General features: G+C 38.7%; 1 protein-coding gene across 1 annotated transcript in view; it reads right to left on the bottom strand.

Annotated features, from left to right (window-relative positions):
• Positions 1 to 13,665, bottom strand: part of LOC150107627 (neprilysin-11-like) — a 190,674-nt gene that overhangs the window by 129,654 nt on the left and 47,355 nt on the right. The window contains exon 6 of the mRNA XM_090392140.1: positions 10,525 to 10,620. Coding sequence (XP_090248266.1) covers positions 10,525 to 10,620 — 96 coding nt within the window. The remainder of the gene's footprint in view (positions 1 to 10,524; positions 10,621 to 13,665) is intronic.

The following is a 13,665-nucleotide window of genomic DNA, read 5'->3' as shown; positions in this document are numbered from 1 at the left end:
GCACCCACAACAGACTCTGGCAGCTTATTCCACTCGTTTACCACTCTAAAAGTAAAGAACCCAGCTCTAACACCCCTGCTAACCACGCTCTTGCCCAGCTTCCATGGGTGTCCCCTAGTTCTCCCACCACCAGTACTGATCTCAAAAATATCATCTGAATTAATCCTATAGAATCCTTTTAGCAATTTGAATGTCTCAATCATGTCTCCCCTTTTCTGCCTATCAACTAGTTTCTGCAACCCACAAATCTTCAACCTGTTCTCATATGGTTCATTCCATAGACCTGCTATCATCTTAGTCACTCGCCTCTGGATCCTCTCAACCTCCTCCCCATCAAGAAGGAACCGGGGTGACCAAATCTGGGCACAGTAGTCGAGATGAGGTCTTATCAGGGCTCGGTACAGAGGTACAATAACTTGTTTTTCTCTGCTCGTCAAGGTATTTTTCAACAACCAAGTGAGTTGATGAGCTGATTTAGCTACTTTCGCAATGTGCCCCCTAAACTTCATCTCCCTATCCACCAACACTCCCAAGTCCCTGGCCTCATCAATCTCTTGGAGTACAGTTCCACCAATGTGGTATACTGCTGCTAATCTTTTCACTCCGAAATGCATAACATTACATTTTGTCACATTAAATTGACATCCATTCTCCTTAGTCCAGAACTCCAATCTATCTAAGTCATCTTGCAAGACTTTGACATCTTCTGCATTCACTATCGCCCTACCCAACTTTGCATCATCAGCGAACAAATGAACTGTCCCACTTAGACCCTTCCCTATATCGTTAATGAACAGATTAAACAGCAGTGGTCCAAGAACAGAACCCTGTGGCACACCACTAGTCACAGGCCGTTTTTTGGACTCTACTCCTGAATAAACTACTCTTTGATATCTCTCCATCAACCACCCAGCTATCCATCTTACCAACCCTATATCCATTCCCATATGTTGTAGTTTACGGATTAGAATTCCATGTGGTATCCTGTCAAACGCCTTTGCCAGGTCCAGCAGTATCACTGTAAACCCATTTCCCTTATCCAGTTCAGCCGCCTTGTTATAAAACTTGAGCAAGTTACTGAGGCATGATCTACCCTTCACAAAGCCATGCTGTCCTCTGTACAGTATCTCATTTTCATCAATCCATTCCTGTATTTTTCCCTTGACTACTTTCTCCAAGACCTTGACAACGACTCCTGATATGCTGATCGGTCGGTAATTTGCAACCATAGTCTTGGATCCTCCTTTATGCAGTGAAACTATTTTCCCCTCTTTCCACGCCTTCGGGACTAAGCCAGACCTGAGACTCAGATTAAACAACATAGTCAAGGGCACTGATAATTCATTAGCCGCTTCATGCAAGACCCGTGCCGGTATACCATCCAATCCCACAGATGTATTCACATTAAGGTTCTGTAATAGATTATTCACCTCCACTTCATTCATCACAATTCCCATATAAACTAATGGTTCCTTCATTTTTTCAACGTCACCACCTGGATGATATACTTTTGCAAAGTGCGCGCTCAGTAACTCCACTATATCGACTGGTTCAGTGAACTCTTTACCATCGTCATTCCTTAAAGTCATTTTGCCATGTACAGTTTTTTTCTTGCTTGCAGCATATTGAAAGAACTGTTTGGGATTCTCTTTTGCTTGCATAGCTAGTTTCCTTTCATAATCGGCTTTTGCTGTTTTTACCACACTCGTTACCCTTCTGGCCTGTACTTTATACCGTTCGTGTGCCTGCAGGTCACCCCTTTCTTTAAATTTCCTCCATAGTTGTTTCTTTTTTTGCAGCTCAAGCTTAATGGTGTTATTCATCCATTTAACCCCTCCTTGTTTCACTATTCGGACCTTAGGTATACAATCAGCCATAACCTCCTGTAAATGCTCTTTGATCACTTCCCATGCTCTATCGACATCCAGCCCTTGCAGTTGTACATGCCATGGCACTGATCCAAGCAATCTCCTAAGCTTGTCATACTTGCCAGCACGGTAATTCCACATATACCCTGTCTTAATCACAAATTTCACACCTTTAGCCACCTCCCAGGTCAAGACCTTATGATCACTCTCACCAATAGGTGGCAACATGGTCATATTCATTACAGTCAAATTCTCAGATACTATTACCAGGTCAAGCACTCTCACACCCCTAGTATTTTCAATTACATGCTGCTGTTTCAGATAGTTATCCCTTAATAATTGAATAAAATCCATTTCCTTCCTCACATGTGTCCTCTCCTCCTTCCAATCAATGTTACCATAGTTGTAATCCCGCATAATAATTACCCTCCTTCCACTCATTTCATCAATTTGTTTATGCATACCATCTCCACCATCTATTCCATCACCTGGTGTATAGCAGCACCCAACTGTATATTTTATTCTGTCAGTATCAATCTCACACCAAATAGCCTCAAATGAGCTCCTTTCACTATCCTGCAATACTTCAATTCTCCTTGGCTGCAGTTCATCAGCTATCATCAATAACACCCCTCCCCCAATTTTATTCTCTCTGTCCCTCCTAAACATACTATAACCTACACATTCTATCCCACTAACTATATCATCTTCCGTCAGCCATGTTTCACTAATGCCAATTAATATATCTTTAATATTAATAAATCTTGTACATGGTTGAAGACAGATTACTGACAGGCATCTCCACATAGCTCATAACAAATAGTTCATAAGGATGCTGCTATAATCCAGGAATGTGGAGAGTGGTGATGAAGAAATGCATAAGCAACTTGGGTTAATGAACAAGAGAATGGTGATCATTATAGGTGATATTAATTATGGCAGTATAGATTGGAGAATAAGGAAAATGAATTTCTTGAGTTCTTGAGAGACAACAATCTTAGTCAATATGTAAAAGAGGGGTGAAGAAATAAGGATATATGTGAACTTACAAGGCTGGTGATTATGAAAAGCTCAGGAGATAGCTTGGATTTATAGCATGGAATAAGATGTTAAGTGGGCAGAAGATAAATGCTGTGTGGGAACTGACCAAAAGGTATTTAATAACACTGATGTGTTAATTTATTCCAAAGTTCAAAAGATTGAATAAAGTAGATGTCAATGGATGAATGAAGGGATTAAGCACGAAAGTGGAGGCAGTACAAGAATAATAATGGCAGCAATCGATTGCACAAGGAGTATAAAAAAAAGAGCTGACCAGGAAAGTGACTCAGTTGGAAAGAATAGTAAAAACTACAGTATGAGTAGAAAATAGCAAATCAGGCCAAGAAAAACCACTAGAGTTTTTCTTGGCCTGATTTTCAGGCATGCAACAAGTAGAAGGAAGAATGATGATGGTAAGATAATATTAATGGATAAAAATGGTAGAATGGCAACTGCTGTAGAGGACATAGTTAAGGTATTCACTGAATTCATATAAGGGTGTTTCATCCTCATCAGAGTGAAATTATGAGAGACTCAAGCATAGAGGATATAAGAGAGGATGACTTAATTGTGAATGACCAGGAAATATATGAGGAAATAAATAAATTTGATATGAATAAGGTTATAAGATTTGATGAGCTATCACCATGTGCCTTAAGAGAATGTACCAGGGAATTGGAACATTTCCCATGCCTGTTTAATAAGTCTTACCACAGCATATATCCCAAGAGATTGTTCCACAATCTCTGGTGGTGGTGATAAGACTGGCTATAAATTATAGGCCAATCTTTATATCTGCAGCTGTAGTTAAAGTATTGGAGAGAGAGAGAGAGAGAGAGAGATTATTGAGAAGTAGAATAAAGAAATGGACTGATAACAGCAGAATTAGCTGTGATTGTCAGCATGGATTTGTTAAAGAGAGTTCATGTTTTATCAACTTACTTATGTACTATAACACAGTGACAAATTTATTAGACAAGACAGATGCATAAACAGCGGTATACTTAGATTCTACATAAGCTTTTGATAGACTGCCACATGATAAGTTGTTAAATAAATTGAAATAGATGGGTTTTGGATAACAGATTAGTGAGTTGGATCAGTAAATGGCTGTCAGATAGCTATCAAAAAGTTGTACATGGGGTGCAGTATACCAATAAGGGAAAGTCACTAGTGGTGTGCTGCAGGGTTCTATATTGGGGCCATTGTTTTTCGCTTTGTATATTAATGATATTAGGATGGGTTTAACTGGTGATATGCAAATTGTTTGCAGATAATGCATAACTGGGGAGAACTTACAGGAGGACTTGAGTTCTCCTGTAAGACCATAACATGAAAGGTTCCGAAATTTGTCAAGCAATGATAGGATGTAAAGTATACACTCAGTGTGGAAACTTTGAAGAAGGTAGAGGAGATGAGAACTCTGGGAATGGTGACGATGGACAAGGACCTGAAATTCAGGGCCATATTGCACAAGATGTGCAGTAATCACATCAGATAAGACTAATAATAATTATTACTATTACTCAGGCTTCCATGGAGTCAACAGACTCATCGTGAGAGATCCTCCCTAGGAAACACAAAGTCTACCATACCACTTCTTGAACTCATTGACTGTTCTTGCTCTCACCACTCTATCACGCAATGCATTCCATGGTTCAACCACCCTCCACGCAAAGAAAGCACTCCTCACCCTCTTGCTCAGTGCTTCCTTTCGCATCCTCAAGGGATGGCCCCCTTGTCATCGCTCCACTCCTTCCCACTGTTCCATCAAGCGAAAGAACTCCCCAGTGTCCACCCTATAACTTCCTCTCAACAGTTTAAAAGTCTCAATCATATCACCTCTCCTTCTTCTATCACCAAACTCTGCGGTCCACATTCCTTCAGCCGATCCTCATAACTAACATTATGCAATCCTGAAACCATCTTTGTTAACCGCCTCTGTATCCTTTCCACAGTTAATTTATCCACTTCAAATCCACACCAAATACACCAAATTGTATCCACTTCTTCACTCGTGGAATACAGCTTAGTATTGCTGCTAACAAATATTCCTTCACAATTTCCCAAGCACTAACAATATCCTGGCCTTCCAATTCCGCCCTCCGTGCAACTGCCCCAAGTTGATATCTAAGACTATTATAATCACCTGCCTTATAATTCCACATACATTCCCTTTTCTTTGATACTCCTGCATGTCTATTCATCTTCCAAGTCAAAACCACATGGTCACTCTCTCCAACTGGGGGGAGAGATGTCATCTCAGTTATTATCAGCTCTTCTGATGCTATGACCAGTCTAATATGACAGACCTTGACATGCAGAAAGAAAAAAGTTATGATACCAGTATGTAAAGCTTTGATTAGGCCTCATATTGTTTACTGTGCAAAGATTTTGTCACTGGGCTTTCATGATGATTAGGATATGTCAGAAAAGGTTCAGAGAAGATTCACAAAGATGATAACTAGTCTTTGGAATGTGGAGTATGAAGACAGATTGAAAGAATGTAATTTGTAAAGTCTCATCAATAAGAGGAGTAAGGGCGATATGACTAAAACATATAAGTTGGTCAGTAGATTAATCAGGAAAATATAAAAGAAATTTTCCATAGAATGAGAGAGGTGAGTAGAACAAGAGGCATCCCTGGGAACAGTATAAGGAGAGTATAAGCAGCAAAGGAACGAGGAGAAAGTTATTTGCATGAATAGTAGTTAGTGAATAGAATTTATTGTCTGAGTGTGAATGTAGACACATTTGAATCAGTTTAAGGAATGGTTTGATGAGTTTTGTGTGTGATAATGTGTACCTCCCACAATGAGTCTCTGACTCCATAGAGGTCAGATATAGACAATGTAGACAAGTCATATATAGATTATGTATTGCTTGATATAATGGCCTGTTTATACTACATAATTGTAGAGTTCTCAACAGCTTTTCTCTTATCATCTTGTCATATGCATTTGCCACATCTATGAAACTTCCATAATTTCAGATACCTATTTCCATTTACAGGTAAATAATTACATTTACCTGTTTGTCTTAACAGGTAAATTCAAGCCAAACTATTTAGCCTAAACCCAGCTTGTTCTTCCTTTCCTTTCCACAATTTGATGGAGTGGTGAGAGCGGTGAATGAGTTTAAGGAGTGGTATGATAGACTTTGTGTTTCTCAGGAGAGGGGGGGGACCTCCCCTCGATGAGTCTTGATAGACTTTGTGTTTCTTAGGAAGGACCTCCCACGATGAGTCTTTTGACTCCATGGAGGCCTGAATAATAATAATAATAATAACTTTCCTTAGTCTCCTCTCAAGTATGTATGCATAAATATTACTTGCAACACCCAGTAAGGAAATTCTGTAATTGTCACATTCAGTTTTATTTTCTGTTATTTTTTTATAAATAGCAATTATGAGAACTCTACTCCTCAGTCATCTAGAATTTAGCCTTCTGACAGTTCTACTGAATTATACAGTGTAGCTGCCTTAAACTTTTATACTTCCATATTTGAATATCCCAATCTGTCCCCCACAGCTGAAATCTCTCAAAATTACTCAACCTGCACTCATTGTTCTAATTTGCCAATGCATGTCATCTACGTTTTTCTTATACTTACTGGATTAAGCAGCAGCTAACTACATATTTTGTCCTCTTAGCCTCTATCTCACACCAGATAGCCTCAAATACATTGTCACCTGTATCCCTATCCTATTGATGTACTTCCATCCACTTTTTTTTTTTGCTTACATTCCTCTGCTATTATTAGTAAAAAACTTCTCACCCCAACCTATTCCCTCTGTCCTCTCTGAAGAGCTTATATCTTTCGCATTCTATTCCTGTGATCATATCCTCAGTCAACCCAGTCTCACTAATGCCCATAACTTTTTGGCAATTTGAGCTAACCAATGGCAAAAACTTCTCATTCTTATTTTGAATATTTGTGTCATTAGTGTACATAAACTGCAATATCCCTTCATCCCATAACCTACATTACACTTGTGTTGCTTAGCCCACTAAAGTTAAGAACCTGGGATGCTACATTTAGCATCATGTGATCACTTTCCTACTTACTAACATCTAGGTTTCCCTACCTATGCTCACCTGCATCCCCCCCCCTCAAAAAAAAACATTCCAGTTTTCCTGACTCTGCACTTCCAAACTTTCACTGAACAACACTTTCTCAAGACTTCTGACCTCAAATCCATTCAAATGCAAGCCATACACTTTATATAAATCCTTCCTTCTATCAAACTTACTACACACATCCACCAACTCCACACCATTCCTCCTGCACAATTTGCACAATGGTTCATTCACAATCACTGCTCTCCAACTCAGCTTGCTTGTATCTTCTATCATTCTTTAAGAGCAGACTCTTTTTTTTTTTTTTCACTTTATCGTTCTTCTTTTTTACATGCACTAGCAACTCTTTCATGTCTTATCGCATACCACACTTGTCACCTGCTAAATCATTTGTAGCAGGCAAAATAAACATTCAACTTAGTTCAACTTTGCTTCTATGTCCTTACAGCATTAATAGCTTTCTGAATAAAATAATCCATGTGTTGAACTTTCTGAATCTTGATATCAGGAAAACACGATTTCATCACACTCTTCTCAAGCACTCCTCTTATCACTGAATCACCATTTAAAATTTGATCCTTATTTCATTCCTCCACCTTTCATACTCTTTCTTCCCCCCCACTTCTTTCGCTTATGTATCATGCTATCCACCAAGCATTTCTCCAATCTCATGTTCTGTTCTTTGGAGAACTCTATGCAAGTGTGCTATATTTTCCAGTATCATCTTGTCATTCTTCTCATTTTCCACTGTTTCATTCTTATAGTCACTCGTGCCACTTGTAACATCAACCTTGCCAATTACATTTTGATGCATTTCATCTTTCAACTTACTACTATCATTCTTCTTATTCTTTTGACACTTTTTTCATTCCCTCCAGAAACATTTAAAAGAGAGATGTTCTCCAGTTTCATTCTCCTTCTTTTGGCCTCTCACATTCTCTCATATATCTCTCATTCTACAAAGGCATACTTTTCACACACTGCACTAAAAATCACACGCTGAAATTTCTTGCCATTGTTTTATGCATTAATGCCTTCTACATAACCACAGCATACAATAAAACAAAAATAAAAGCTTTCAAAGTCACAAAATTAAGTGCACTACCCTTACAGGTAAATAAATAAACACTCATAAATATAATAAAGCAAAAAGAATGAATTCATTATTGCTAAATACTTTCAAAAAGAACTTATCTAAGTTCCTTGGCAAGTATTTGGCAAATCAAGAAGAATGTACTACTACTGGTAATAACAATAATATTATTATTATTATTACGGACGACTCCAATGAGTCCTTAGACTCATTGAGGGAGGCCCTAAACATCATGTCCACACAACTATACGACATTCTCACAGTATCTATCATACCTTGCCTTGAACTCACTCACTGTCATAGCACCCACAACAGACTCTGGCAGCTTATTCCACTCATTTACTACTCTAAAAGTAAAGAACCCAGCTCCAAAACCCCTGCTAACCACACTCTTGCCCAGCTTCCATAGGTGTCCCCTAGTTCTCCCGCCACCAGTCCTGATCTCAAAAATATCCTCTGAATTAATTCTATAGAAACCCTTTAGCAATTTGAATGTCTCAATCATATCTCCCTTTTTCCACCTATCAACTAATTTCTGCAACTCACAAATCTACAACCTGTTCTCTTATGGTTCATTCCATAGACTTGCTATCATCTTAGTCACTCGCCTCTGGATCCTCTCGACCTCCTTCCCATCAAGAAGGAACCTAGGTGACCAAATCTGGGCACAGTAGTCGAGATGAGGTCTTATCAAGGCTCGGTACAGAGGTACAATAACTTGCTTGTCTCTGCTTGTCGAGGTATTTTTCAACAACCAAGTGAGTTGATGAGCTGATTTAGCTACTTTTGCAATGTGCCCCCTAAACTTCATCTCCCTATCCACCAATACTCCCAAGTCCCTGGCCTCATCAATCTCCTGGAGTACAGTTCCACCAATGTGGTATACTGCTGCTAATCTTTTCACCCCGAAATGCATACATAACCTTACATTTTGTCACATTAAATTGACATCCATTCTCCTTAGCCCCAGAACTCCAATCTATCCAAGTTGTCCTGCAAGATTTTGACATCTTCTGCATTCACTATTGCCCTACCCAACTTTGCATCATCAGCAAACAAATGAACTTTCCTCTTAGATCCTTCCCTATATCATTAATGAACAAATTAAACAGCAGTGATCCAAGAACAGAACCCTGCGGCACACCACTAGTCACAGGCCGTCTTTTGGACTCTATTCCTGAATAAACTACTCTTTGATATCTCTCCATCAATCACCTACCTATCCATCTTACCAACCCTATATCCATTCCCATATGTTGTAGTTTACGGATTAGAATTCCATGTGGTATCCTGTCAAACGCCTTTGCCAGGTCCAGCAGTATCACTGTAAACCCATTTCCCTTATCCAGTTCAGCCGCCTTGTTATAAAACTTGAGCAAGTTACTGAGGCATGATCTACCCTTCACAAAGCCATGCTGTTCCCCTTACAGTATCTCATTTTCATCAATCCATTCCTGTATTTTTCCCTTGACTACTTTCTCCAAGACCTTGACAACGACTCCTGATCTGCTGATCGGTCGGTAATTTGCAACCGTAGTCTTGGACCCTCCTTTATGCAGTGGAACTATTTTCCCCTCTTTTCACACCTTCGGGACTAAACCAGACCCGAGACTCAGATTAAACAACATGGTCAAGGACACTAATAATTCTTTAGCCGCTTCACGTAAGACCCGTGCCGGTATACCATCCAATCCCACAGATGTATTCACATTAAGGTTCTGTAATAGACTATTCACCTCCACTTTATTCATCACGATTTCCATATAAACTAATGGTTCCTTCCTGTTTTCAATGTCACCACCTGGATGATATACTTTTGCAAAGTGCTCGCTCAGTAACTCCACTATTTCGACTGATTCAGTGACATCCTTACCATCGTCATTCCTTAAAATCATTTTCCCGTGTACAGTTTTTTTCTTGCTTGCAGCATATTGAAAGAACTGTTTGCGATTCTCTTTAGCTTGCATAGCTAGTTTCCTTTCATAATCCGCTTTTGCTTTTTTTACCACACTCGTTACCCTTCTGGAGTGCGCTTTATGTCGTTCATGTGCCTGCAGGTCATGTTTCTCTTTAAATTCCCTCCACAGTTGTTCCTTTTTTTGCAGCTCAAGCTTAATGGTGATATTCATCCATTTAACCCCTACTTGTTTTACTATTCAGACCATAGGTATACAATCAGCCATAACCTCCTGTAAATGCTCCTTGACCACTTCCCATGCTCTATCGACATCCAGCCCTTGTAGTTGTACATGCCATGGCACTGATCCAAGCAATCTGCTAAGCTTGTCTTACTTGCCAGCACGGTAATATAAAGTACATGCTGCACTAAAATCTTACACTATACATGATTTCAGGTGCATGTTTCAATTTTGAGGTTTTAAAGTCTGACAATCCTAGTTTTGATGTCCTGTATTTCATATCTGAATGCTGAATTTGCTCTTACCTCAGGCATGGCATTTTGCAGCTCGGAAAATGTAAACAAGTTCTTCTTTGGATCCTTGTCAGAATTCTGCAACAAGATTCCATCTTCCTGATGGGTCTAAAAAAATTTTTAATTATATAATCATTAACACAGCACTTAACCCATAATAAACAGATTGTTCTTACAAAAAAAAAAACTTCCAAAAGTGTGAAAACAAGGTAGATATGCCAAAATGGCACTATATACATATATAGCATTGACATTTTTAAAACCATATTATTATTTTTTTTAACTTATATGAGAGTAAATCAGGTAGCATCTGTAATGTTTTATTAAAATTAACATAACAACAAAATACAGAGGGGTGCTTAAGGGTCAAAGCTGTATAACTGACAGGAGACCTCCACATAGCCTTTAAAGGAATGCGGAGAACCGACCAGGGCTTCTGACCTAATGTCCAATCCTCACCTTCTCGTGGTGCACCCTGTTGGGTATCTACTTGGATACTGAACGAACGAGGATGGGCTGGCAATTTGGGATTTAGCCGACCAAATTGTATTCTTATTAGTTAAACCAAAATTAAAAATGATGGTACGACATGACAAAATTTCATGCCGGCTCAGGCGTCGCCCGGTTAAACAAGGCCCCCGTTTTTTTCGCCAGGGAATCAGGGCGAACAGCGAAAAGTCAGCTACTGGAACAAATCTAAAAACAAACCCCAACCCAACATCACCAGAGTTAAAGATCGGTACTATCAACATAAGAAGCCTGAATGGCAAAGAAATGGAGCTAGCTGAGGAATTAGATAAGTACCAGATCGACATAATAGGGGTGACTGAAACAAAAAAGACAAAAACTGGTGAGATCTTTCTGAGCAATAAATGCAAAATGTTATATTCAGGCAATGACAATCAAGGAAAAGAAGGAGTAGCCATAGTATTCAACACAAAATACGAGGCTAATCTTCTTGAATGGCAGTCAGTCTCAAGTAGAGTAATATGGACAAATATGAGAATGGGGAACTGGACAATGAGACTTATTTGTGCCTATGGTCCCACAGAAGGTTCTACTAAGGTAGAAGTGGAGGAATTTTTTTATGCTTTAGAAAAAGCAACTGACACAATGAAAATGAAAAGTTGATCCTTGTTGGGGATCTAAATAGCAGAGTAGGAAATGATTGTGAGACATACAAAAATATTTTGGGAAAATTTGGAGAAAAGAGCAAAGCTAATAATAATGGCAAATATCTGTTGGATTTCTGCTCAGGACATGGACTGGTTATTACTAACACCATGTTCCAACATAAAAATGTGCACAAATTCACATGGAGAGAAGAGGCAAGGAATAAGAAAAGTCTCATTGACAATGTTATTGTTGATAGTGATGTTTTCTCCCTGGTGCAGGACACCAGAGTGTACAGAGGATTTGAAATTAGAAGTGATCACTATTTAGTCTTGAGCAGGATAAAATTGAATTTCATATTGAAAAGAATAACATGTAAGAAAGTTTTAAAGCGAATAAAAGTTGAGCAGCTCTCAGATGTGAATTGTAGACTAAAATACACAAAGATTATTGAAGAAAAAATGAAAGAGTTTGAGAACAGGAACCAAACCTTGGAGATTCAGTGGCAAGCTTTCAAGAAAACACTGATTGATTCAGCCAGAGAGGCATGTGGTGAGGTTGTCTGCAAGGATAGAAAAATCAGAACTCCCTGGTGGACACAGGAAGTTAAAGAGGTAGTGAAGGAAAAGAAGAAAGCATATCAAAAGTTCCTGTCAAATAAGTCAGCTTGTGCTCTTAGAGAATATAGAGACAAATGCAAGAATGCTAAACACTGTGTAAAACTAGCTAAACAAAAGTCATGAGAGGACTTTGGCAAGAATATAGAAAATAAATATCAAGAAGGTGGCAAAATATTCTGGAGGTTGTTGAAGAATCTTAGGAATGGAGGAAAGAGTGCTGTAAAAGAAGTTAGAGATGATAAAGGTGACATGAAAACTGGAATAAAAGATATCCTTGAAGTATGGAGTAATTACTTTGAAAAACTGCTAAATGAAGCAAGCAGTGATGACAGCACAGTGGTAAAAAACACTGACCAGGCATGCAGGCAGGAATACATATCCATACTTGAAGTATAAAAAGCCATCAAAGGCTTGAATGAAATGTGGAAAGGCAGCTGGAGTAGATGATATTCGACCAGAAATGCTGAAGTATGGTGGTATAAGGGTCTTACAGTGGCTGCACTGCATAGTTCAGAAAGCCTGGACAGAGGGACGAATTCCTGATGATTGGAGTAGAGCTCTCATAGTACCCATATATAAAAAGGGAAATAAAACTGAATGTGAGAATTACAGAGATATTTCCCTACTGAGTGTTCCTGGCAAAATCTATACAAGTATACTTGAGAAACGGTTGAGAAGAATTGTGGAAGAAAAGCTTGGTGAAGAACAAGCTGGATTCAGGCCAAACAGAGGCTGTCAGGATCAGATCTTCACTTTACGACAAATAGTCGAGAAAGCATGTGAATATAACAAAGATCTGTATTTAATTTTTGTCGATTTGTAAAAGGCATATGATAAGGTGCCAAGAGAGAAGCTATTCAATACGCTGCAATCATATGGTGTCAATGGGGCATTATATCAAGCAATACTTAGTCTTTATTTGAGTTGTAAGTCAGCAGTTAGAATTAAAGGAAGTACAGGAAGATGGTTTAATGTTAAATCTGGTGTGAGACAAGGATGTACATTATCCCCTCTGTTATTCATTATCTATATGGATCACATTATGAAGGAAAGTGGTATTAAACATGATATCAAAATTGGAGATGTTAATGTCAGCTCTTTGCTTTATGCAGATGATGTTATACTTCTAAATAAATCCACTACAGGTCTGCAAGATTCTCTGACTAAATTGAATAGCTGTTGTAATAGATATGGTATGAAGGTCAGCAATAAAAAGACAAATACGATGAAAATAGGCAGAATCATTGAAAATGTCAACTGTGTTGTGAATGGAGAACCTGTGGAACAAGTAAAACATTTCAGCTACTTAGGCACGATTTTTACTGAAGATGGTAAATTAAATATAGAAATAGACAACAGAATCAGCAAAGGTGGTATGGTGGGAAGTCAATTGAATAAATCCAATGGAATAAGAGAGAAA

This window comes from Typopeltis vanoorti, chromosome 4 (assembly GCF_054136105.1).
Source record: "Typopeltis vanoorti isolate ZY-2024b chromosome 4, IOZ_Tvanoo_1.0, whole genome shotgun sequence".
Classification (NCBI taxonomy): domain Eukaryota; kingdom Metazoa; phylum Arthropoda; class Arachnida; order Uropygi; family Thelyphonidae; genus Typopeltis; species Typopeltis vanoorti.
Note: the sequence above shows the minus strand (reverse complement) of the source record. Positions and strands in the feature narration are given on the sequence as shown.